The sequence below is a fragment of the Aspergillus saccharolyticus genome (assembly GCF_003184585.1).
Source record: "Aspergillus saccharolyticus JOP 1030-1 unplaced genomic scaffold BP01scaffold_15, whole genome shotgun sequence".
In the NCBI taxonomy this organism is placed as follows: Eukaryota; Fungi; Ascomycota; class Eurotiomycetes; order Eurotiales; family Aspergillaceae; genus Aspergillus; species Aspergillus saccharolyticus.
Genome location: NW_020290625.1, coordinates 473,661 through 498,180, shown reverse-complemented (window position 1 = coordinate 498,180; position 24,520 = coordinate 473,661). Strand labels below are relative to the sequence as shown.

The 24,520-nt window shown below is 52.2% G+C and overlaps 13 protein-coding genes across 13 annotated transcripts; 6 read left to right on the top strand and 7 right to left on the bottom strand.

The window, feature by feature from the left end:
* Positions 1–238: 238 nt before the first annotated feature.
* Positions 239–5,078, bottom strand: BP01DRAFT_356872 (Mtc5p). The gene is made up of 3 exons (XM_025575055.1): positions 5,042–5,078; positions 3,563–4,983; positions 239–3,511 (listed from the first exon to the last, which is right to left on the bottom strand). Exons 2-3 carry the CDS (start codon positions 4,653–4,655, stop codon positions 279–281), a joined length of 4,326 nt encoding a protein of 1,441 aa, XP_025431351.1. The 5' UTR covers positions 4,656–4,983; positions 5,042–5,078; the 3' UTR covers positions 239–278.
* Positions 5,079–5,545: 467 nt separating this feature from the next.
* BP01DRAFT_296413 (E2 ubiquitin-conjugating protein UBC13) lies at positions 5,546–6,184 on the top strand (the record flags this gene model as incomplete). The annotated part of the gene is made up of 4 exons (XM_025571841.1): positions 5,546–5,598; positions 5,656–5,744; positions 5,809–5,940; positions 6,009–6,184. 4 exons carry the CDS (start codon positions 5,546–5,548, stop codon positions 6,182–6,184), a joined length of 450 nt encoding a protein of 149 aa, XP_025431350.1.
* A 616-nt stretch (positions 6,185–6,800) lies between these two features.
* BP01DRAFT_423529 (uncharacterized protein) lies at positions 6,801–9,606 on the top strand (the record flags this gene model as incomplete). Its single annotated transcript, XM_025579627.1, has 7 exons — positions 6,801–6,841; positions 7,089–7,326; positions 7,363–7,684; positions 7,746–7,970; positions 8,052–8,536; positions 8,593–8,973; positions 9,064–9,606. The coding sequence occupies 7 exons, from the start codon at positions 6,801–6,803 to the stop codon at positions 9,109–9,111; spliced, it is 1,740 nt and encodes a 579-aa protein (XP_025431349.1). The 3' UTR covers positions 9,112–9,606.
* A 212-nt stretch (positions 9,607–9,818) lies between these two features.
* BP01DRAFT_296617 (60S ribosomal protein eL24) lies at positions 9,819–10,855 on the top strand (the record flags this gene model as incomplete). Its single annotated transcript, XM_025571850.1, has 3 exons — positions 9,819–9,869; positions 10,031–10,174; positions 10,571–10,855. 3 exons carry the CDS (start codon positions 9,819–9,821, stop codon positions 10,853–10,855), a joined length of 480 nt encoding a protein of 159 aa, XP_025431348.1.
* A 69-nt stretch (positions 10,856–10,924) lies between these two features.
* Positions 10,925–11,401, bottom strand: BP01DRAFT_50006 (uncharacterized protein). Its single transcript, XM_025579908.1, has one exon. The coding sequence runs from the start codon at positions 11,273–11,275 to the stop codon at positions 10,994–10,996; it is 282 nt and encodes a 93-aa protein (XP_025431347.1). The 5' UTR covers positions 11,276–11,401; the 3' UTR covers positions 10,925–10,993.
* Positions 11,402–11,908: 507 nt separating this feature from the next.
* Positions 11,909–15,209, bottom strand: BP01DRAFT_374000 (fumarate hydratase; the record flags this gene model as incomplete). The annotated part of the gene is made up of 7 exons (XM_025576812.1): positions 11,909–11,998; positions 12,101–12,541; positions 13,560–13,704; positions 13,767–14,656; positions 14,821–14,959; positions 15,048–15,085; positions 15,153–15,209. 7 exons carry the CDS (start codon positions 15,207–15,209, stop codon positions 11,909–11,911), a joined length of 1,800 nt encoding a protein of 599 aa, XP_025431346.1.
* BP01DRAFT_356865 (uncharacterized protein) lies at positions 14,936–15,786 on the bottom strand. The gene is made up of 2 exons (XM_025575054.1): positions 15,153–15,786; positions 14,936–15,085 (listed from the first exon to the last, which is right to left on the bottom strand). Exon 1 carries the CDS (start codon positions 15,594–15,596, stop codon positions 15,216–15,218), a length of 381 nt encoding a protein of 126 aa, XP_025431345.1. The 5' UTR covers positions 15,597–15,786; the 3' UTR covers positions 14,936–15,085; positions 15,153–15,215.
* BP01DRAFT_415967 (alpha/beta hydrolase) lies at positions 15,758–17,296 on the bottom strand (the record flags this gene model as incomplete). Its single annotated transcript, XM_025579177.1, has 4 exons — positions 15,758–16,338; positions 16,410–16,727; positions 16,782–17,025; positions 17,076–17,296. The coding sequence occupies 4 exons, from the start codon at positions 17,294–17,296 to the stop codon at positions 16,081–16,083; spliced, it is 1,041 nt and encodes a 346-aa protein (XP_025431344.1). The 3' UTR covers positions 15,758–16,080.
* A 286-nt stretch (positions 17,297–17,582) lies between these two features.
* BP01DRAFT_49942 (uncharacterized protein) lies at positions 17,583–18,445 on the top strand. Its single transcript, XM_025579907.1, has one exon. It carries the CDS (start codon positions 17,704–17,706, stop codon positions 18,166–18,168), a length of 465 nt encoding a protein of 154 aa, XP_025431343.1. The 5' UTR covers positions 17,583–17,703; the 3' UTR covers positions 18,169–18,445.
* Positions 18,159–20,081, top strand: BP01DRAFT_340791 (putative aspartate transaminase). Its single transcript, XM_025573416.1, has 4 exons — positions 18,159–18,438; positions 18,511–19,640; positions 19,722–19,827; positions 19,884–20,081. The coding sequence occupies exons 2-4, from the start codon at positions 18,564–18,566 to the stop codon at positions 19,946–19,948; spliced, it is 1,248 nt and encodes a 415-aa protein (XP_025431342.1). The 5' UTR covers positions 18,159–18,438; positions 18,511–18,563; the 3' UTR covers positions 19,949–20,081.
* A 392-nt stretch (positions 20,082–20,473) lies between these two features.
* On the bottom strand, positions 20,474–22,279 carry BP01DRAFT_340789 (putative chitin biosynthesis protein (Chs5)). Its single transcript, XM_025573415.1, has 2 exons — positions 22,044–22,279; positions 20,474–21,916 (listed from the first exon to the last, which is right to left on the bottom strand). The coding sequence occupies exons 1-2, from the start codon at positions 22,113–22,115 to the stop codon at positions 20,633–20,635; spliced, it is 1,356 nt and encodes a 451-aa protein (XP_025431341.1). The 5' UTR covers positions 22,116–22,279; the 3' UTR covers positions 20,474–20,632.
* A 93-nt stretch (positions 22,280–22,372) lies between these two features.
* Positions 22,373–23,405, bottom strand: BP01DRAFT_49872 (uncharacterized protein). The gene has a single exon (XM_025579906.1). The coding sequence runs from the start codon at positions 23,002–23,004 to the stop codon at positions 22,468–22,470; it is 537 nt and encodes a 178-aa protein (XP_025431340.1). The 5' UTR covers positions 23,005–23,405; the 3' UTR covers positions 22,373–22,467.
* A 279-nt stretch (positions 23,406–23,684) lies between these two features.
* BP01DRAFT_365821 (translation initiation complex factor eIF1A) lies at positions 23,685–24,372 on the top strand (the record flags this gene model as incomplete). The annotated part of the gene is made up of 2 exons (XM_025576381.1): positions 23,685–23,705; positions 23,944–24,372. 2 exons carry the CDS (start codon positions 23,685–23,687, stop codon positions 24,370–24,372), a joined length of 450 nt encoding a protein of 149 aa, XP_025431339.1.
* Positions 24,373–24,520: the final 148 nt, after the last annotated feature.

Sequence of the window (24,520 nt, the reverse complement as noted above, 5' to 3'; positions counted from 1 at the left end):
CCAGACACACCACTGCCCCCTATTTCAATATCGTCTTATTTCTGTAGCGCATGTACTATGTCTCGATTGTTGACAAGTCCGTTTGATCCATCAGGCAGGAGCACACGGTAAGTTACAAGCAGAGCATTATTTTTCTTACATGATTGACATTCATTATGAATAGAACACGTGAAGTATCATACATCCAGCAACTGCCTCCATGCTAAATAATAAGAGAAAAAACGAAAGGGGTATATATAACTTGTCGCTAGCTAAGAAGAAACAAACAGTGACAACCATCACCGATTCTCAACCTGATTCATCGAAGACTTCTTGGGAACAAACGAAGTCGCCGACAGCTTCGACCTGCGTCTATCGTCCCGTAGTCGCAGCCCTCTACTCAGGCCCCCACCCAGGCCTTTTGCAAGAGACGCAAAAGGCGACACACTCGGCGATTGATCGGTGTCGTCCCCATTTGGGGCATAACTGGTCGCAGGCGCAGGTTCAACAGCATGCTTTATGGAGACCGATCCATCAGATTTCTTACTTCGATGTCGAGTGTGGGGGCCTTCCCGCTCTTGGGGAGTTGGTATGTCCGTGGTTACGTCCCACGGCGCAGTGGAATCCGGATCGATAAAGTCCGAACATTTACAACCGCAGCCGCTTGGACAGTATCTGTATTCCTCGCGCGCACCGGCGTCTTGCTCATGATGAGCGTCTGCGGATGCCATTGAGAACCAGCCTCGGTGGCAATCAAAGCAGCTGACATGACCGCAGCCAAGACATGGAATAAGCATTCCCTCGACGACTTCACTACATATCACACAGGGTAGCTTGAGAGCAAGTGAATGCTTTGGTGTACAATTCGGACACGTCACGGTGGAGCTCGATGCTCCTTTCATGTGACTCCTAGAAGCCACTGCTTCAACGGCAGCCTTCGTCGCGAAAATAGAATGCTGAAGTGCTTGTCCACACTTGTTACAATGGAGCTGAATGTCCAGACCTCGGTCCACATCGATGGGTACCGCAGTCGCTTCCCGATGCTTTGAAATTGGAAAAGAAAATGAATCGTGGTGACCGTTAGGACGCTGGTGAGGTACATGCAGATCCCTTAGAGGATGAGCTACTCCGCCAATCTTGAGGACCTCGCTGCGCTGTACTGGAAGTGCCCAAATGGAGAGCAGATGAGCGTATGCTGCTCGATATGACCGGTATAGGCATTCCTTCTTTGGATCGAGAAACGTGTTATGTGAGCTACCGCTATCGAAGGCATTCTGATTCTTGAATGTCGTTTGCAGCTTAGGCCGGGGTTTCGTAGGCAACGCTCTTTCACTTTCTGTATCAGAATGGGTTTGTGAAGTTAGTGCGGTAGAGGTAGTCAAATAGTCTGGAATCGCAGAAGCAGGCTTTGCCGCAAGGGCACTTGTAACCCACATTCCAGAGCCTCCGGTCGTATGTAGGCTACCATTCGGGCTTTGTTTCTTTTTCGATAACGCAGTCGGCGGAGGGGACGCCGAAGAGGGCCCAAATGTGAAAGAGCGGGAGAGCGATGAAGCAAGAACAGAGCCAAGCCCCGATGCACTGCGGGGCTGAGACTGCTGGTCCGGAGAGGCTGCTATTGATACATTCTGACTCCATGCTTTTCTATCCGCTGGTAGAGCCGCAACCCTAGAGTTTGAAGGCGGGGTTGTACCTGTAGAATGAGGTGGGGTGGAGTCTACACGCCAGATCTCAGAGGATGATCGTCCAGAGCCATGTGTTTTGGGAGTCGTATGGCTATCCTTTGGTGTGGTGGCAAGGGGAGTCGCGGTATGCGACCTGTTGTGAATCACCGTATGCGGAGGGTAGAAGTCGAACGAGAAAGAATGCTCCTCCATGCGCTTGGAAACACTCCTACTGTGTTGCACTTTCTCCTTCACTGATATCTCCTCGTTGCTGGGCTCGTGAAGGACACAGGACAGCATCGCTATCATCTGTATATCACCGATTCGTTCAAAGTGTTCCAATATAGATGGAATGAGCCAATGACTGCCGAAAGGGTGATCTCCCCATCGTATTGAGGGGCCATGGGGCGCCTTCGAACCTCTATCATGGCCTTTCGCATCGAAAGTGAGATCGATGGCACTATCTTTGCGCTGAATGCGCGATGACCTCCCCAAGAGATCTAGGTTAGAGGCAAGCATTGACGTTTTTCGATTGTGAAGTATAAGCCTCAGGAGTCCCCAAATGCGGGCCAGTTCGTGATACCCGTGATCGAGAGCAACAGCAGAATTATGGGCGCATACATCCGTTACTTTACCACAGATGCGATATCCGACGGCCAGTTCGCGCTTTGCGGGTAGCAAATCGCTGAAATCGTGGATTGATACCACATTCTGAGGCGGATCAGATGCTTTTGTAGCCGTCGCGCCAGCGGTGGAGCGCTGGGAATTGTCCGTAGAGCGTGGTCTATATATCCCCAAACTGCCCCCACTCCTCCATGTTTGGGGAGTTGGGAATCGATGCTGCAGCCCGGATAGAATCCCTGAAGACCCAGAAGAGCTTGAACTCTCGGCATCCGAGTCATCAGAGTACTCCGATGCACCATCATCAGTGCTTGCAATCGTACCGGAAGGTCGCGGACCGGGTGAACTCGTTTGCAACCGGCCGAAGCCTTCAAAAACCTTATCGGTTCTCGAAAGCCTGGACATTTCTCTCAAGCCCAGATTTTCGATCCAATCTGCCGATTTCTCATTCTTGGAGGGGAAAAAGCACACCAAGCGACCGTCATTTGCCCACAATGCACCACATGCCTTAGCCACAGGGACCATGACATTGGCATTAACTGGACGAAGTAGTTCCGAGCTCATGCCCAAGTCTTGACTTTGGGACAGACCGACTTCATCCTCGTCACTTGACTCCTCGCCCTCAAGCTGGCTATTGATGGGGGATTTGACTGTCTCAGCTGTTTCACCAGACAACCATGCCATACTCTCCTCGAGCGTGCTTTCCCCAAGCAGATATCGAAGAACTCCCTCGAGACAGCCTCGTTTGTGAGAGAGATACGTTTCTGCTATCTTTCGCGTTTCTGCTACGAGCTTGTCGGCAAGATCATCAGTCACGGCGGCGGTCTTTTGCACGCTGAAAGTAGGAACGGAGGTCCGAGGATAATCACTCGGAAATTTGATATCAACTTTCAGGAATAGAGAATCACCATCGGCACCCCAAGGTCCGTGAAGAGAGATCATAGCCTTCCTTTGCCTGACATCAACGGATTCGAACGCTACCTTGGTGAATTTCTCTCCCACATGGGTAATCTCATCGCCCAATGTCTCAATGTCCCAGCCGGAGATCTTCACGCCACGCATCCATGCGATAGGGTTAGTGTCAGCTCGAACATTAGTCCGCCCCTGCATGCCAATTCTGGAGTCTGGGTTGCCTCCACTTTGGGTCCAGCCGCGCGCATATGGGATGGAGATCGTGTTCAGCCCCTTGTTGCGAGAGGCCTGAGGCGTGGCGCTTTGTTGGGTCTTGGGCGAGAGGGACCCTGTATCTTCATCATCTTGGTCGGCGTTCGTATCCCGGAAGGATTTGTAGACCGCACCTTTACGAGTAAGATTATAGTTGGATATGAACGACTTTCCTTTTTCATAACCGACTCGCTGTAAGATGTCCGGGTCAACCCTGTGTAATCGGAGTTCTCGGTCGGTGCCCCACGAGACGAGCTGGAACTCTCTATGATCAATCCCATCAGCTGTACCCCCACGAGCCCTCCACAGGAACTCCTTCACTTGACCTTTATGCCCTGGGAAGCTGTGGACCAGGGGAAGATCCTCGCCGGGGTTGGCACCCTCTCCGAGTCTACGACTGTACAAGTGAAGATCGCTGTTGCCTCTTTGCGGCATGGCCAAGACACCCCAGCCGAACGGGGTATTTCGTGCGCGCCACACGGGGAACGGCGCCCGAATTATCTTCTCGGGAACTTCAGTATTGACAGTATAATCCCAAAACTTTATCGTTCGGTCGAGGGAGCAAGTCGTGAGGGCCCCAGGTCGTACTCGATTCCAGTCAACGCCGTAGATCTTCGTGTCGTGTGCTTGGATGGATGTGATGGGATATGCGCCCTTTCTTTTGTCCCAAATCCGTAGAAACTTGTCATGCGAACTAGCAATCACGTTCGGATCCTGGCGGTTCCATTTCACCTGTGTCGCGCCGGCAAGCCAGTCGGAGAATGAGATGGCGGGCCTAGAAGTAATGCGCAAATCCCAGCAGTGGACAAAACTATCGACGGCGCAGGTAGCCAACATATCTGGATGATGCGCTGAGAAGTTGATGTCTGTGATGGCTCGGGTGTGGGCATGCAGTACATGCTCTATTGAGCTTTCCGACGTCTTCATGCCCAGGTTCCAGACTAATGCTTTCTGATTCGACGTACTGGCGACCCAGTAATCTCGAGCAGCGAAAGGCGACCATTGAACATCCGCAACCTCCCACGGTGTGTGATGAGGTAGGTATCGGGGTGGTGAGTAAGGAGAGTCCAGATCAATGACGTGCAAGCCCTCCTTTGACGCTAGCACCACATCGCGTCCACATGGCGATATGGACATAGAACCAACAGGTTGCTCCACATGGAATGAACTGTCCTCGCCAAATGTTGGACTCTCATGGGCCGAACCCGGCGGCCTTGGCTCGCTCATATCGGCTATGATTTCGTCCTCTGGCCCTCTTATCAAAGCTTCCGTCCTCTTTGTGTTGCTTGTTGCCTGCTATCCACACCCTGGACAAATGTGGCGTTCAAGAAGGGATTATAAACATGGGAGAGACGATTGTGGATATTCAAACGTTTTGATCTCATATCGAACTCTCCCTCACGAAAAAGGGCCGGTCAAGTGCAAATCATGAACAAATCATGAACAATTGAAGGGAGTAGCTGCGCGCATTGAGCATTTATGATCCGGTCGTCGTTTGAAGCTTAGCACGCCCAGGACAGGCGGGGTTCCGATAACAGTAATGAGCTAAAAATCGCTGAAAAGAATTGATATTAGTCAATAGCATTGATGATGATGAAGGTATCAGAACTCACAAGTAGAGCCACCTCAAGCAAGCGCATCTGCCCCAAGGGACTGGGAAGCTTGACGAAGGCAACTAAACTCCACAAGTCTGGGCCGGGGGAGGATGAACGCGGACTTTCCCCTTTGGGTCAAGGCACACCTCCTGCACGGATGGCGTTCCCGGACACCCCGTGCATATTGCGGTGGGTGACAAATGCCCAGGATGCAACGTGCCCCTCAGTCCTTTACGTCGATTCATATCAGTTTCCGGAAGATGGTCACGTATAGATCCCGTAGACCTCAAAGTTGTTGACTCTTTCTTTCTTTCGTTGTTCTTCTCTCCCTATAACTCCCTCACTGCTGTTCTCTATTCCCTTCCCTCCCCTCTGGTAGAGGAACTCGATCGGTCACTTCGTGTGAAAGGCCCAAAGCAGAGAACCGTCAGTCAGCCCCACCTGCCATTTGACTACTTGAAGGCGCTAGGAAACCAAGGGTCTAGGTGTATACCAAAGTTCATTCAATCTTCTAGGTACAGAATGGCGTTGCCGAAAAGAATCATCAAGGAGACTGAGCGCCTGATGGCGGAGCCGTATGTACCCATTCTCTTCGTCTCTCACAAACCTCGTTAACGCATCGTCAACCGCAGGGTTCCCGGCATCAACGCTGTTCCGCATGAAGACAACTTGCGCTACTTCGATGTCTCAATCCACGGACCTGCACAATCGCCATACGAAGGTGAGATGGCTTGAAAACACTGAAGGAGAGGGTATGGGCGGTTTCTAACCACTATCTGTCGAAGGTGGCATTTTCCGTCTCGAACTATTCTTGCCCGAGGACTACCCCATGACTCCCCCTAAGATACGCTTCTTGACGAAGATTTACCACCCCAATATTGACCGGCTGGGACGGATTTGCTTGGATGTGCTGAAGAGTATGTTCTCTACTGCACTTCTTGCTTGACGGGCCAAGGGTTCCGCGATAACTAACTTGCAATACTAGACAACTGGTCCCCCGCTCTACAGATCCGCACGATCCTTCTCTCGATCCAGGCCCTGCTGGGTGCCCCGAACCCTGATGACCCGCTCGCCAATGACGTTGCCCAACGCTGGAAGGAGGATGAGCCCGCCGCCATCCAAACCGCGAAAGAATGGACTAGAACCCACGCCATGACTTAGATGCATGTTGATCGGTTTTGGAAACGGGGAGCAGAGGGAGAGAAAGGAGTTTCCGTGGGAGCCTGCCCTTCAGGTTGCCATTGACAAGAATCCCGTAAGCGCAACGGACGTTCGTGACGTGACCCATGAGACCTCATCAAAACAGAGATGAAAAGCACTGCTTGTTCTTTTCCTTAAGGGAAAACCCTCATACCCTTTCCATATCAGTCTTTCAATCACCTTACTTGCAGTTTAGCAGGAAAAGGGATAGACCTACACTGCACATGAGCGACTTCTACGCCGCTGGGTTCCTTGTTTCTTATATTGCTCGTATAGTACACAGGAAGGGCTATCATTCATATCTGGTATGCTTTGGTACCGGCCTTGTGTTCTCTCTGCTCTCTTCAAGAATGTAGTTAGTCTCACTTAGCCATCGTCGCCCTGGAAGAGCGCTCTTGCATAGATAGACAGCAATGTACATATGATTTCTGGAACCTGCTTATGCACCAGCTTTTCCTAAGTGTTGGATACATCATCTTTCTTACTATTTCTGAGGAAGAGATTGGAGACTCTGAAGCAGAATCCTTGCTGGAGAGCTGGGTAAACACTGTACGAGTGAAAGGTTCACAGTATAATAATGATCAAAGGTTACAGTACTACCGGAGAGAGTAATCTACAGTAAATAGTGAATCATATTGCAGAAAGACAGTTACAGATATCTGCAAGCACTATTATTGTGAAGAGTCTCCATTACTTCAATCTCACATCACTTCTTGCCCTTGTAACACCGTAGCCGGGTTGTATGAATTCATATATAGATGAGGTTAACAATCTAATCACTTTGACATATAAGCAAATAAACACAGTTGACTGATCCACTGTTATTATTTTCTTGTTATATTTCCTGTTACAACTTTATTTTAAGTCACGGGATCACGCTATCTTCAAGTAAATTCACTACATGGAGTGTTGTCATTCCATATGTTACTCCCAAGACAACCTACTCATACTTCACAATTGGCTGCGATGCTTCCCAATCTCAAGCAAGCACTCCATCCTTTCATCTCAGGAACCGCGGTCTTCAAGATGCCGAGACTGCATCGCAAGGCCCGGACCGGGATCAGGTAAACAACCCTTCACTGGCAAGCACACACGGCCTCAGTGTGAGTGGTTGCTAACAGAGCATTTTAAGCGACCAGGACCTGCGTTCAGACCTGCACGCAGCCACGCGTGTGCTAGGCATCGACGACATAGATGACCTGTTTCCCACGACAGCGGAAACCCTTCGCATCAGCCGAGCTCTTCGGCAGGAAACAGAGCGAGGCCATCTCTCTGCCGACAACACACTTCAGGAATCTGACTTGACTGTCAACGAAACCAGCCATTATCCCCAGAGATTCCCTGACCACCGTGCTGGACGATTTGACAACATGGATCTAGCAAAGGAAGGCAGTCCTCTGAAGGGAGACAACGATCAGGCGTCCGTTTCTGACTGGTCTTTGCTGTCAACCGCGGATTCAGGTAAGTTCTCTGTTCCTTCCTTAGTTGAGTGTTGTAAGCTCGTTCTGACGGCTTGCTTCAGTAACCGTTGAACCTGAAATTGTCGACAAGCCCAACACCAAGAAAAAGAAAAAGAAGAAGAATAGCGGCAACAGGAAGAATAAGGAGGTCATGAATGACCAGAATGAGAGCAACTCGTCTCTAAGCTCGTCGAGCTTGGTCAGTGCCCTTGGCAGCCAGAGCACTGACAGCTTGGCCAACAGCATCGGAAGCGATAGTACTGCGAGTTTCGGTGATACATCCGGAGGTGAGTCCCTCTCTCTTTCCCTGGGATGTGATGGCAAATAGCATCATGCCAAAGCACATGAGTAATTGAACCTTTGAGCAGACATTGGAGATGGCCCAGTTCCCGTGTACATGCGTTTGGACTTCTGGGATCGCGAGACTATCATTGAGGAGACTGAAGAACAGCTCGTTTCAAGCATCGAGAAAGAGGTCGTCCTGAGCATCAAAGATGACGCATCTCGCTTGAGTGGTTCCATGTCGTCTCTCAGCCTTAGCTCAGCGAACACTCTCCCCCGCGAACAGCTCGAAGTTTCACGTCTGAGCATCGCCTCTGCCTCTTCCGACCGGGCTTCGTTGAGCATCTTGTCGAGCGAGCAGCATTCTTTCGAGACTCTGTCCGCCGAGCATCCTGACCAGAGTCTTGCTGATGACGGTACCGCTTCGCTCGTATCCTCTCTCGCATCCACAGACACAGCGAGCAACGACGAAGAGAAAGGTGACGTTGAAACCAAAGGTGACGATGAAACCGAAGGTGATGCTGAAAAGCCCGCGGCTCCTGCTGTGGCTCGCAAGCCTTATAAGGATCCGGTAAGATACGCGCACAAGCATCCCGTCATCTCCAGCAGCTTTGACACAAATAATAGACTCTCTGGTTGCGTGGCTTCACTGGTACTATGCCTAAGCCTTGTCCGCCTGGAGGCCCATGTCGACCCGAGGACGGCCGTTCCTGGGATACCAAGATCCTTTGGTGCACCGAGTGCTACGGACCATGTCCCATCTGCCAGAAGCCATGCTGCGTTCTGATGGGTTGCCGTATGTACATGTCTCAGCCTCCTGCAGAACGAAACTGGCTGAAGTCACGCCGCTGCTTCATGGTTGTGACTCTCCTGCAGCGTTACGGCAACCTAACAAAGGACACCTCGACCTATGCTATGTGCTCCGAGCCCGGTGGTTGCGGACGTCACGTCTGTTCTGACTGCTGCGGCATCTGTCCCACTGCGATGTGTCGTGATATTCAGTGCAAGGTGAGTGCATATTTTGAGCAGTGTCAGCAGAGATAGGGTAAGAGGAGTGACCGAGTAAGACTGATGCTAATTACTGTGTTTCCGCACTAGGAATGCAAGCCCAACCCTTGGGGCCCATGCGATTGGCACGAGGCGTAGTAAATGGTCTCTGGCGGAAGGGAGTACCTTTGGCACCGTTTGTATCAAATGGAGCTAACAGTGTGATCTCATTTGTCATTGGCATATTGCTTGTTGTGTATCTGTCAAGACACATGGACGTTCTGGTCACGCATGGATAGGAGGGAAACAGACGGGAATGGATGGACAAGTGGTCAAGCATCATTTGGACGATTCGGTCCTGTTAGATGAACTCGCTGTACGTGACTGGAGAGAACATGTTTCAATTTGATTTAAGAATACAATCCAAGGTACCACGATGACACTGTTCTCAAGTGGTCATTGATGTCCATATTTCATCCTCGCATACTGACAAGGATAAAAGGATATGAACTCACTATACTGAGCACCTGTATCTGAGTATGTGTGGCATCAAAGGAGGACCATTTAACATGAGTTGGATGAACGATCAGGCTACGAAGTAGATCGGCCCACACCCCCAAATGCTAACTCCAATACAGAAGAAGTGATAACATACTCGATGCATACGTAGAACGGGGAAAGCTGAGGCTGGGGCCGGCGGGCGGAAACAGGCAGCCAAGGGCAGACTCGGTCACGTGGTAGGGTTTAGCGAGGCTCCCGCACCGCACCACCACAATTGTGTCAGTCTCGCCCGAACAGCCTTGCCGCAAGAGACCGCTTCGACTCAACCACCCAACGCCAACCGACAACAGACCGGAGACGTCAAGATGCGTACCTACGACGATTCTTTCTCCGGCCAGAAGATCTACCCTGGAAAGGTGCGTTTTCGAGCTTCCTTTTTCCAGCCGAAACAATTGGCGTTCAAACCGGCATATTCCGCGTGACGAAGAACCACCACGAACGACTTGACGGAACGCGCGATATTGATATAGGGGAAGAACAAAATTGGTTGACATTTTCTTTTTTTCCTTGCAAACAGGGTAAGCTGTACGTCCGTGGCGACAGCAAGATCTTCCGCTTCCAGAATGGAAAGTCCGAGTCCCTCTTCCTTCAGCGCAAGAACCCCCGCCGCATCGCCTGGACTGTCCTCTACCGTCGCCAGCACAAGAAGGGTATCTCTGAAGTCAGTACCACCGCCATCTCTTGCATTTTTCCGATTTGAATATCAAAACCATGAACGTTGGAGGTGTTGTGCTGTGTTGTGTGTCTCCTGTCTGGAATCTGGGGGGAATTGGGGTCAGGGTATTCCGGCAACTTTTCGAAGAGCGAAGAAGAAGCACGATGGAGGGAATCGGAGCATTTTCCAAGACGACCACGGAAGTTCATGAAGTCGCCAGAACAACACTCAACAAGCCTCGGACGACTGAGATGTGCGGAGGAATGAACCGACATCATGTTTCTCAGACATGAGACGGACATAGGACACACACACTTACACACGCCTCCCACCTAATGGTTTGATAACCATCAACGATGGGAACAGTTTTGCTGACTGGACCCCTCTTGTCGTGAAATACAGGAAGTTGCCAAGAAGCGTACCCGCCGTGCCGTCAAGCACCAGCGTGCCATCGTCGGTGCCTCCCTCGACGTGATCAAGGAGCGCCGCTCCCAGCGCCCCGAGGCCCGTGCCGCCGCCCGCCAGCAGGCCATCAAGGACGCCAAGGAGAAGAAGGCCGCCGCTGAGGCCAAGAAGAAGGCTGAGAAGGCCAAGAACGCCGCCGCCGGCAAGGGTACCGCCCAGCGCATCCAGAGCAAGCAGGGTGCTAAGGGTTCCGCCCCTAAGGTCGCCGCCAAGTCTCGTTAAGAATACCCTTTTTTCCATGTATAGCAAAAGAGGGGAAAAATTAAGCGGTTTGGCTTGGGGGTCTGGAATGAGCTAAAGGAATTTTATCATGGCTTTTGGGCGGTTTTTCCGGGAGCTGGAATTTAACGTTTTCCCATTTCAATTCAACAACAATTCCAAAAACACATTGAAAGAAAGAATTAACGCAATGAATTCTTCGGCGGGAAGAAGAACCGCAACAAGAAATCTCTCTTCCGGGTTCCGACACAGAAACTGTGTCTGGACCCGGGTGAGAGATTCGTCCAGCAAGTCTATATTATACCCCTTTGGCTCTTCCAGATACGCGTGGGGTTCTCTGTCATGTTGCGCCATGGTAATCTTCGACCATAAAAATGGATAATGGATGTGATATGATGGCACCGAGTCTTGTGTTTTCTCCATTCCTTGAAGCTGAAGCTCTTCAGCTCTTGTAGTTTCTCATTGAAGTACGCTTCATGGAACTCTCCTCAATGATTCCTCCGGTAGGCGTGGATGTCACTTCCTTTGGCGCATTCTGGTTGTTCCTGCAGTGATAGTAGTTCTCTTCCTCACGGGTTCCTTGTACAACCACATCCTCCGAGATTGGATTGGGTGTCAAGGCACTTAACGTTTCCTGACAGTAGTCCTGTCTCACAGCACCCGCACAAACAGGCATGATTGTGGTTGTCCTACCAGGCACGTCGTCCTACGAAATGCGTCAGAAACTCCTCACCACGCGAACGATCTCACACGTAATTCCTCATATCATCAAGCCCGGAGTATCTGCTGTATTTATAGGTATACAAATCTCTTATAAGTCCCCGAAAAAAATCAAAAGAGCAGCACCGCCCACATCTATCAATCCCTCGTTTATCCACCACAACACAGGACTCCACAAACCGCTAATCTACACTCTATCCCCATCCTTCCCCTAAGATTATATATGCACCACTTAAGCACAATTCAAGTCCCAAGCCCCCGCCCCCAGTATACCGTATCTATACGAACGCCCAGCAAGAGAGAAAAAAACATATCACACCTCAAACCCTTGTTCTCTTAATAGTAGTGAGCCATCTCCAATCCCGCACGCTTGAACCCACACTTAAGGTAGAATCCCTCATTAGTCTCGGAGCAATCGAGAATAGTCTATACATTCAAGACCCCGCAAGGTTAGCCATATACTCCCAAACATGTTCCTTTCCCTTCCTGCCAGTTCCACAGGAGCGGGGGCTCAAAGAAAAAACATACCTTATAACACCCCACCTTCTCAGCAACAAAATCCAAGGCCTGAATGAGCCGCAGCCCCAAGCGTTTACCCTGCTGATCCTTATCGACGGCAATGTCCTCGATGTGCCCGACCATGCCCAGCGAGTGAATGAACTTGCGCTCGACGATCAGGCTGCCGGTACCAACAATGCGATCCGTGCCATCGCAGACCACCAGCAGGTAGTACTCGTCGTTGCGCGAGGAAATCCAGTCGTAGCGCTGGTTCCACTGCTCCTCGGTGATGTCGCCGACGGTGGTGAGCACGCGCAGCACGTCCAGGTAGCCGCGCTGGTAGTCGGAGCGGCGCACAGGCCGGATGGTGTAGTTTTCAGGCAGGGCGGCGACGACCTCGGGGGAGATGAGGGTGGTGGGGAAGAGGAGGTCGTCATGGGTGGTGGTGGTGGTTGTGGTGGGAGCAGGGGTCTTGACGGCGGCGGGCTGCTGGGCGGCCTCGATGGTGGAGTTGTTGGTGAGGTTCGTCATTGTGTATTGTGTGTGTTTAGATTTGCTTGGGTCAGAGGATTGACTAGATCGAAAGGTTGTTGTCCTTGTTGAGATTTGAACGAGTGAAGTTGTGTGGCTTCTGAGAATTGGATTGGTGGTGGTGGATTATGTTACTTTGGAGAAATGGCGGGGTCGGTCAGGAACAAGGGGAGGATCGATCGATAGTATCTTCTCAGTGAGCGGAATGTGCAAGAATCACGGACCAACGGATAAGAAGCGGGAAGTATTTATACAGTGAATGGCCTTAACGAGGGACAGAGGACTTCAATTGTACAGAACTGGTGGGTCTGTGGAAGAGGAACAGAGGATGGAAGGGACAGATCATAGAAGTTATTTACTAAAGAAGGCCACCGCAGACACTGCCATCCCCAGCCTCAGTGCCCGTGGGGGCTGCCTGAAACACTGAGACCACCTGGTTATGATGAATTGGGATTCTGTCCGCCTCCTGACTACTCGTACTCACTCGTACCTGCTCGCTTTCCACGCTGTCTTTTCAACACAGCATGTGGCCCTGGTATGGAAAATGACTCGTTAGCTGTTCGACCCCTACACAGTATTCAGCCATTCGTCTTAATTTGCCCTGCATCCCTGGCGCATTCCAAAAATAGTAGCGGTTTGGCGGCAGATTTGGTCCGACCGAATCACCGCCAGATCGGATTTACTTGCTCCACATCCCTCATTCTTCCAATACAGTTTCTTGTATCAAAGTAAATAGAATAAACAAAATAATACAATGAAATTTCCTGGGTGTACATAAATCTGAAATGAAAAGTAAAAAAAAAAAAAAAAAAAAAAAAGGCAAGCAAAGACTGGGCTTCGCTAGATTGTGTCCCACCAACTTATTCCAAGAGACCAAATCCCCGCGTTCCTGTCATCCAATGCACCGTCTATACATCTATTTCTTCTCCTTAGGGCTCAGCATCAGCTCGGGACGGACGTACTTGTCGAAGTCCTCCTCACTGAGAGCCTTGAGCTCCATGGCACTCTGCTTGAGGGTAAGACCCTTCTTGTGAGCGTTCTTGGCGACCTTGGAGGCCATGTCGTAACCAATAACGGGGTTCAGGCAGGTAACCAGCATCAGACTGGAGGTGTCACATTAGTTAATGATCAACAAACATAGAAAGTAGGCGCGGTGGTAACCTACCTCTCGTGAAGGAGAGAGTTGATTCTGGGCTCGTTGGCCTCAAGGCCGTGCACCAGGTTCTTCTCGAAGCTCTTCATACCATCCGCAAGAATGCGCACGCTGTGGAGGAGGTTGCTGATCATGAGGGGCTTGAAGACGTTAAGCTCGAACTGACCGTTCATTCCACCAATAGTAGCAGCGACGTGGTTACCCATAACCTGAGAGCAGACCATGGTGAGAGACTCGCACTGGGTGGGGTTGACCTTGCCAGGCATGATGGAAGATCCGGGCTCGTTCTCGGGAAGAACCAGCTCACCCAGACCGCAGCGGGGACCGGAGCCGAGGTAACGGATGTCCTGGGCGATCTTGAAGAGGGAGGCAGCCAGAGTGTTCAAGGAGCCAGAAGCCTCAACGATAGAATCGTGGGCGGCAAGAACCTCGAACTTGTTGGGGGCGGTGTAGAACTGGGTGCCGGTCATCTTAGTGACCTCGGCGGCAATGGCCTCATCGAAGCCCTTGAAGGTGTTGAGACCGGTTCCGACGGCGGTACCACCCTGGGCCAGGTAGCGCAGGTGGGGAATGGAGGCCTTAACACGCTCAATGTTGCGGTCGAGCTGAGCCACGTAGCCAGAGAACTCTTGACCGAGAGTAAGAGGGGTGGCATCCTGCAAGTGGGTACGACCGATCTTGATGATCTTGTCGAACTTCTCGACCTTGACCTGGAGAGCATCACGGAGGCTCTGCAGGGCAGGGAGCAGTCTGTTCTCCAGCTCGACAACCGCAGCGATGTGCATGGCGGTGGGGAAGGAGTCGTTGGAAGAGGCAGACATGTTGACGTGGTCGTTAGGGTGGACGGGCTTCTTGCTGCCCTTCTCACCTCCCAGAATTTCGATCGCACGGTTGGAGATGACCTCGTTGGAGTTCATGTTAGATTGGGTACCGGAACCAGTTTGCCAGACGACAAGAGGGAAGTGGTCGTTGAGCTTGCCCTCAGCAACTTCGGCGGCAGCCTGCTTGATCGCCTCACCAATCTTGGGGTCTATTGCGTATGTCAGTCATGCTGGTGTAACGATACCTCTCCAAGTAAGGGCAGCTTACCAAGGCCGAACTTCATGTTGACGGTGGCAGCAGCACCCTTGAGGATACCGAAGGCCTTGACAACAGCCTCGGGCATACGATCCTGGGGCTGGTTGATGTCGAAGTTACCCAGAGAACTATCCCCCTGTCAGTCACTGTTCGTTCCCCACTCCCACGGCGTATAACTTCGCATGAAGATGAGAGCAATAATGACGAAGCTCTTACCGCTGGGTCTGGGCACCCCAATACTTGTCCGCGGGGACCTAAAACAAGATGCAATTAGACATCATCACCGAAAGCGTTTGAATCGTAGCGATGAGGTATACACACCTGGATTTCACCGAAGGCATCGGTTTCGGTACGAGTGGCAGAGGACTGAAGAGCCATGGTCGGTCAGCATGCACGCCTATGCATCGAATCAAATTGTTGTGCGGGATAGAAGCTCCGAGAACGACGAGTAGGGGATTGCGCAGCAAAGCGTCGTCGTGATTTATTATCGTATTTCTCGTAGCTCATCGATAGCGAACAAGGGAGACTCACCATTCTGACGGTGGTGCCGAAGGCGCGCTTGGAAGAGGTAGAGTTTAAGGACTGAAGGCGGGGGAACTGCTGCATGACCCGGCTATTGGAGGCCAAAAGACGTCGGCTACTGAACGCAGCGGGGGAGCGGGCAGCAAAAGCCGCGGCAGCTGCGGGGGAGTTGGAGGACACAGCGCGTGTCAAGCTGGCCATCGAGCGCACCGCGGCCCGGGAAAAGTTGGAGGAGGTCAACATGACGCTTCGGCTTTTGATCTGCTGGTCATATTTGTGAGTTAGAGTTGGTTGGGGGGAGCCAATTGCAAGGCAGCTCCTGCGGGGGCTCTGAGGCGTGAGGATTCATACTTGAAAATGAAATAATGCGATAACAATAGATAGAAGTCTAAGTATACACGCACGCTCAAGAATACCCAAAATTCAAGGGAATAGACGGCCACAGAGAAGAAGAAGAAGGGGAAGAATGAATGCGAAAGGGCAAAACGAGGCCTTAATGAATGCCATTCTTTTCCGATACCGCCTGCCGAGCTCTCCCGGCCCGGTAACATCATTACAGGCGGCAGTTTGTTTTGGTCCCACTGCACGGTGTGAAATGACAAAACAATGCGTAAGGTATGGAAATCGGACCCTCCGGATAAACCATGATCCTCTGATTCTCTCCGCATTTCTCCTACACCGCCAATGGTTGGGATGCCTGTCATCCATTCTACCGGATAACTGTCCATCACATTGCAATGGCTCTTATGAGTTCTTCAATCACTCTCTCGTTGTACACTCGACCCGACTCCAGGATTCCATCCAATAAAGCGAAAGTATGGGGCACGCCCTTCATCTGCATCAACTCGACCGAACATCCTGCATCTTTTAGCTTGGCTGCGTAAGCTTCACCTTCATCCCGCAGAGGATCCATTTCAGCAGTGAAGATCAGTGCAGGGGCCAGCCCACCGAAATTGGGAGCTAAGATTGGGGAGATCCTCCAACTCTGAGAATCAGGTCAGCGCCGTGCATAATGTATACGGAATGTCTTGGCTCGACATGCTTGGCGTAGCTCACCTGCTCGGACATCGCTGGTCTTGGGATCCCTAATAAATGCCTGTGGAAGTAAGTCATCCGCGCGACTGGCAGGGCCACCGTGGACTCCATCTCTCTGTACGACTCATACCGGTAGCCATTGCGATAGAATGTGCCATCTGGCTTGAATGGACTGTGCAGATCGCAGACTGGAACATTCAGCACCTGAAGCCGCAACGGGATGCCGGCGTCACGGCAGAGATGAGCCATGACGGCCGCCAAATGCCCACTCGCAGACATGCCGCCGACAGCCAACCGATCAGGGTCGACGCTGAAATCTTCAGCTCTGTGTGACCGAACCTGCCTTCGTAGTCAGTTCTTGGTCATCAATTGCTGAAAAGAGAGTAAGCTGACCCAGTTCAATGCTGTCCAGCAATCATCCACCGGTACTGGGTATCTATGTTCACGGGCTAGTCTGTACTCGACATCAAAAGCCACCAGCTGTCCTTGCAGCTCTTCGACAACTCTCTTGCAAAAGTCATGATCATTTGATAGGTCCCCAAAAACCCAGCCACCGCCGTGAAAGTTGATATAAGCGGCCCTCTTCTGGACGGTGCCATCTTCGTCACTCATGGCCGCCGGTTCAAAGATGCGTACTCTTATCTCTCCGCCCTGGACGGGGCATTTCTGCTCGGAGATGCGATAGACGTCCGGTCCATTGTGCGACCATAGCTGATGGTGTACTTGGCTGGATTGCGTCGGAAGTCCTCGATAGGGACCTCATGAGTATGAAGCCGACCCGCGTTGTATTTTTTGTAGTACTCTACGTAGACTGGGTCAAATCGAGAGAGCAATTGCGAAGGGATGCTGTTGTGGAGTGGTTGGGTCAGCACCTTCGGACGAAATCTCGTGTAGGTGCTGTTCGTCATTCAGTGAAGCCATGTCGATAGTCGAATGAGAACAATCAGTCAGATTCGGGGATGACAAGATGGTTCCATCAGCATCTGAGGGCTGAAAGTAAGACGAGATGTCATGGCGCGTTTGTGAACGGCAAAGGTTGCTCAGAATTGGAGACTTCCCTGCACCACCCCTCATCAAGCGATATCGAGAAGCATCTTGCACCGCACCCCATAACAATTGAGGTTCATATCAGTCGTTTGGTTCATCAGCAAGATAAGGCTCCTCCGAGTATCTCCATACCAGGCGTCATGAATCCCACAAGTGAAGAGTGTATACCGGTAATATAGATGACATACTAGTAGACTATAGAGTCGTTGCGCGGCTACCATCGGGAGGTCCGCGCAGGTCCGCCATTATCCGATTTGAACCTCTCTCCATGAGCTCGATCCAACATATCCAGATCAGGTCTACAATCGGAGATATGTCAATATCCCAATCCTCACCCGGCGATCATACGCCAGACAACTGTACCATTCCGACATTGCTACTTACTTACAGATGTAGTTGCAGATGTCGCCAGCCACATGATTCATCATCCATTCCTGCTCTCGTCATCGCCAAGCAACCAATCATCGACTGGACAGCGAGGAGTAGTGATATCAATGGCACAGTCTATTCAAGTCAGAGGAGTACAATCGCTTCTTTCCAGATTCCCTTAGTACCAACGGTTTCAAAAACTCCCTTCACTAAGCGGGTTTTCCCGTTGATGGATTACTGTCGTCAGCGGCGAAGAAAAAAAGAAAGGGAAAATAGCCATGCCCAGAGGAACCAACTCCGCGGATATACGGCCGGGGTCCCACGAGGGCGATATCGGCCAATCCTGCATGCCATTGACCACTGAATCTTGACTCATGCAGGAGGTCCACCGACTTTCTTTTGCTACATTGAGGAACTCGTGTGCTACTCTCTCCCTCTCCGGTATCCTATAACGCATGCCAACAGATCGCATAAGTCTTTTGTTCACACCGTGCTGTTAGTTAGCCCTGCTTGTTCGTCATCCGTTTCTCCATCCCGATCCAGCTAAAAAAAAACCCCCCGAGTGCTCCACCCACCGGCAATCCTTAAAATCTAATTCACTGCCCCTGGGGAACCGCTCCCTCTTAGCCTTAAGGTAGGTGCTGAAGAACTAAACCCCCGGGGCCTGAAAACACATCAACGGGCCTACGTTGCTGACATTGAAAAGATACTCCTTGATACTCCCCTACCTCCCCTGCAAACCTCAATTCCTGATTCATCATGACTGTCCTCGACTTGCACCCGCTACCGGCGGACGAGATCTTCGCCCTGAACCGCGCGTACAACAATGACACTTTCCCGCAAAAGGTCAGCCTGGGCGTTGGCGTGTACCGCACCGACGACGGCAAGCCGTGGCCGCTGCCCGTGGTGCGGCAGGCGGAGCAGCAGCTCCTTGCGGAAGACAACCTGTTCCGCCACGAGTACACGGCGATTGAGGGCGACATCCCCTTCCTAGAGCTGGCTCGGGACCTGATGTTTGGATTTGACGCGAAGCAGCCGACGGAGCAGCAGAAGGCACAGCAGGCGCGGATCGGGTCGGTGCAGGCCGTCGCTGGCACGGGGGCCAACCACCTGGGGGCGCTGTTCCTGGCGCATAAGATGAAGCCGCGGACGGTGTGGCTGTCGGACCCGTCCTGGGCCAACCACCTCACGATCTGGGAGCTGGCCGGGGTGCCGCGGCGTACCTACCCGTACTACAAGGCGGACACGCGCTCCTTCGACTTCGAGGGGATGATGTCGACGCTCGAGGCCAACGCCCAGGCCGGCGACGTCATCCTGCTGCACGCCTGCGCCCACAACCCCACGGGCCTGGACCCCAACCAGGAGCAGTGGAAGGCCATCGCCGACCTGTGCGAGCGCAAGCAGATCTTCCCCTTCTTCGACTCCGCCTACCAGGGTTTCGCCTCCGGCTCCGCCGACGAGGACGCCTGGGCCGTCCGCTACTTCCTGACCCAGAAGCCCCACCTCGAGATGTGCGTCGCCCAGAGCTTCTCCAAGAATTTCGGCCTGTACGGCCAGCGCGTCGGCGCCTTCCACTATGTGCTCGCCGACGGCCAACAGAACCTCCGCGATCTCGTCGTCAACAACCTTTGCCACCTGATCCGCGGCGAGTTCTCCATGGGCCCCGTCGGCGGCTGCACCATCGTCAAGAAGGTCCTCACCAACGACGAGCTGGCCGCCCAGTGGCACGACGACCTGAAGGTTATGAGCTCGCGCATCAAGGCTATGCGCGAGGCGCTGTACTCTGAGCTCGTAAGACTCGAGACCCCCGGCACATGGAAGCACATTGTCGAGCAGGTAAGTCCCCATTCCTCAATTGCGCACGCACCTGAACCACACCAAAATCCAGCCCAGTCTAACCCCGACATTCTTCTCCAGAACGGCATGTTCTCCTACACCGGTCTCACCCCGACCCAGGTCGAGGCCCTCAAGGAGAAGTACCACATCTACCTCCTCAAGTCCGGAAGAGCCTCCATTAGTGGCTGTACGTTGAACTTATCCTCTTGTGCTGTATCGCCCCCTGACTAATGATTCTCGCAGTGAGCCAAGGGAACGTGGCCTACGTAGCACAGGCTATTGACGATATTGTTCGTACGGTTAACTAAATTTATGAGATGATGTGCAGAAGAAGAAGACGTTGGGAGAATTGGGGCAACTGTAGATAGTGGATAAACCTCTGAGGGGCGGAGCCGGCTGGGCTGAGAACTACATATACACTACATAAATATATTGTTGCGCATTGACAATAAGAGAAAAACCACTACCGTACGGTACTTAGCTTATATGATAGATCTACCCCTCGAGTTTGACCTTGCACGTGGACTACCTACTTACGCTAATTACGTCAATCCCAACGACGATGCAAACGGCCTATTGAAGAATAAAGACTAATGGCTATCAAACTTAATTCAAGTGAAAAAACGTGCTGTGTCTCAGACCGCCCCGTCCTGCACGAGTTGAAGATTTCCTCCACTTAGCGGAAACGGCGCCAACGCGGGAAAAGGACAACTTATCAAACATATAGTAAGCCCAATAGGGCAAACAACAAACGCACCCTCAGCCAGTGGGAATTATGCCCAGTACAAGGAGCGGTTTCGGTTGGAGGTGGGCTGAATTGGAAGAAAAAAGCTGATTGATTTCGCTTCTTCTCTATTGACTATACATTCTTATACGCTATAAAAGTCCATCTGAATCTCGTCGCAGTGAAGGGTAAAATGGGAAAAGGAAATAGTAGAGAGAAAACAGCAGACAGACACAAAGACCATAAAATGCGTGGCGGCGGCGCAAGACTACAGTGGAACTTCATTAAAGTCGCCCTCGCCGTCCTTGGAGTGGCGCTCTTTACTCTCATCGTCTTCTGATGGTTCACCCTGGTCATCCTCCGTGTGATCAGGTTGATAGTGTGCTGTATTGGTGTGTTCCTGATCGCTTCCATTGGCATTGGCTTCTGCCGAGGTCACTTTCTCTGCTGTGTCGTGATTGTCCTGAACGGATGGCTCGTCCTCCTTATCCTCCTCCTCTTGGGCATTGTCCTTGGGAGGTACAGGCGGTGGCGGGGACAGACGGCCCTCGTCAGACGAGAGCTCCCTCTCTTCTGCCGTTGGCTGGCCCGTCATGTCAGCACCGGGGAACGGGGTAAGCGGTGGATCCTCAAGCTGCTGCTGTGAGGCCTGCAGGGACCCCGAGGGAGCCAAATTCGATGGTGAGGGGGACAGCGACTGATCCGGGTTCGGGCTCGGGTTCTGGGGTGGTTCAGGGTTCGGGTTGGGGTTCTGACTAGTGTGTGGCTGGCCTGTTGCGGCAGTCAGGAGTGATGTAGCGGTCGAGGTCGTGCGCTGATGCTGTGTAGAGCCATGGATCGGGCCCAACTGACGGGCCTTGGGATCCGCATTCAGATAATAGCCGCGGACGCTGACGATGGTGCCTTCAGCCTCGCAGGCATCGACCCACTCGGGCACGACCACGGGGATGTTCATTTCAACCGCCTTCTCCCAGAGGGGACCGCGGCCCTCTGTGCAGACGAAATGCGTGGTGTCGATGCGTACGGTATCGATCAGTTTTCCGCCGATGCGATCCAGCGCGGCCGCGAGCGCATCCTTCTGCTGCGGGTGCAGCACCCCGGCCGTGACCGTGATGCCGGACAAGTCGGTCATCTTGTGCGTGCGGCAGACAAGTTTCTCGGACTGATAGGTGCCCGCGGTGGTGCGCAGGACCAGGTGGAAGGTATACTCTGTGTGGATGGCCAGGCCGCTGATCTTGGTGCTACGTGTCTCGAGCGGCCGGGGGATAGAGCCGGCCTTAGAGCCATTGCGATAGAGGGAAAGGGATTTCAGCGACGCGGTGGCTAGGTCGATGGGGTCCCATTCGAGGACAAGGGAGGTCTGGGTTGCGTTGCGGAGGCGGAGGATCGGCGGGGTGGGCGTCTTGATACCATAGGTGTTAAGGATGCGTTTTTGCAAAGTCTGAAAGGCGGTTGCGCTGGCAGTTTCGGCGGCGTGATTGCGCGCGACGGTAATATCGACAATGCTACCAGATGTGATGTTGTTAGGCAGAAGAACTGAGGGGAATTCGATCTAGTCGGATGTGATCAGAGAGTTAGCAAGGGCTCAGTAAGTGGTTAATGGCAATTGAAAAAATGCAAGGAGTCTGCCATGATGCAACTTGTCACAGTTTGAGAGACAGTAGAAGAGTTACTCTTACCAATCTGTTGTCCTGAGTCAAGAGAACGGCGACTCCAGCGTCGACTTTCCCGACAGTCAACGACACCAACATAGCGGACAGGTGGAGCGCAAGCTGTTAAGGGTACTGAGTGAGCAGCTAGGAATAGCGCGCGCTGACCCTTATCTATGGCCAAACAAGAGAAGAGAAAAATGAAGAACAGGAGGTTTGTGTCCAGGCGGTCCTGCCAGCGCGATAACGGGAAAGGCGAGGAAGAGGAGGGAGGAGTACGTAAGTTGAGGAGTCGGAGATGTTGTTTTGGTCTCCTCCAAGATCGGCCGGTCAGGAACAAAGCATAACTTGCCAAGGACCTCCCACCAGCCGATCAACAGGATCTACTATGCCAAACAAGATTGATAGAGTTATTATTTTCATTTTCTATCATTTACAGCAGATATCGTAAGAATTATGCAGCTTTACGCGGCTTGGTATAAAGTACACGCTGCTGCACAGGCGAAACTTTGTCTTTATCCGCTACCGGCGCAGCGAGACTCGTCTTGATCATCCTGTCCACAATGTGTCGCATATCCTTCTCAATGTCTGAGAATTTCGCCTTAATGACCTCTTCACGAACGGTAAAATCAGCCGTTCCTCGGAGACTGGTTAAACGTTTCTCCTCCTCTTTTGCCCTCGGAACTGAGGGTATCGCTCGACCGTCCCTATCGTATCCACGCTCTTCCAATGCTTTGCGAAAAGCCACTCTCGACCGTCCTAATGCCCATGTCCGGACCACACTTTTGCGGGATAAAAGCAGACGGTGACTCATTGAGTACCATAGCGTATCGCGAGGCCGAGTCTTGTACATATGGGCGATTTTGAGTCTCACGGGGTTGTTGTTCATAGCGAGTTGTTGAGTTGCAATGAAAGGCATTTTGTGTTCGACTTGATAGTCTAGAGTATAGAGCGCCCCTTGGAGGCGCAGCCTCCTATTGAATTTGCTCATTGTGATCGAGGCAGATGCCCTCTGTCGAGAACGTCGCCGGCAGCCAGAGATGACAGCCTATGAAATGGATTCTTCCAATCAGAGGGATATCAGCACCAGGTAATGTATTGCTCGAGCTGGGCTGGCTCAATCAGACCCAGTAATAGGAAAGCAGTTCGCAGGAGATGCAGATGGAGTTGATGCGAAATCGGAGACGAAGAAATGTGGAATCCTAGTAACACCTGATAGCTTGCTCAAGTCAATTTCAAATTAGTCCCGCTATAACTGAAGCGATGGTGGCAAGAATCATATGCATGTAGGACGACGAATGGGGTATTTAGTGACTGAAGGTACTATTGCGAATCTCCTGGCAGTAACTCAAATGTTTCTTCTATCGATAAAGCATCTCTGCATTCTGCCACGGAGCGGTCAGACACCCGCAGCTCCAATTGGCGGACCTACTGCACGTTCTGAGGCAGCAATCAGGCCGCCACTCGACTGGCTCTCCCCCACCGGTGCTTACCTAAGATGCGGCAGAGCCTGAAAAGCGTCGAAATCATCGTTGTCTCTTTCAGTCTTCCACCCCCACTTTCAACCCTCTGCTGGTCCGTAGGGACATTTATCTCAACACCCCCTTTTTTGTGTCCGATCATCGGCTATCGCATCGAGTGGAAAACTATCGCGGTTAGCGAGATTGCACCATGCCCAAGAACAAGGGAAAGGTGAGCACTTTGTCCCCCATGAACCCCGCTTCACAGATTTTCGCCTCGGGCTTGCTGGTCGCCCCGACTCTCGCCCCGACTTTTACCGTCAGATATCTCTGCGCCAGAGTGCATAGTCTGAGTCCGCGGCTATTTGCGTGGTGAACTTTGGCGTTGGTCACTACACAACTTAGCAAACAACCTTATCACAGCCTTTTGAGGACCTTGGAGTGCTAATGCATGATCTCACTACCAACAGGGCGGTAAGAACCGTCGTCGTGGAAAGAACGAGAACGACAACGAGAAGCGTGAGCTTGTTTTCAAGGAGGAGGGCCAGGAGTACGCGCAGGTCGTGAAGATGCTCGGTAACGGCCGCCTGGAGGCCCTGTGCTTCGACGGCGAGAAGCGCCTGGCACACATCCGTGGCAAGCTCCGCAAGAAGGTCTGGATCAACCAGGGCGATATCATCCTTCTCTCGCTCCGTGACTACCAGGACGAGAAGGGCGACGTCATCATGAAGTACACTGCCGACGAGGCCAGAAGTCTCAAGGCTTACGGCGAGTTGCCCGAGCACGCCAAGATCAACGAGACCGACACCTACGGTCACGAGGGCTTCGAGGACAACGTCGAGTTCGACGAGGACCGCGAGAGCGAAGACGAGAAGGAGATTGATGTCGACGAGCTCTAAATTCCCTTTTCTCCTCTCGTCTCCGATGCATTCATACCCTTGCGCGAGGAGAGCTCCCCCCATGGGATCGTATGTCTCTCTCTGTCCCTTCTCGCCATACGTCCTTCATGCATTTCCTCTCGACACGTCAAACGTCCTTTTTCGGGAA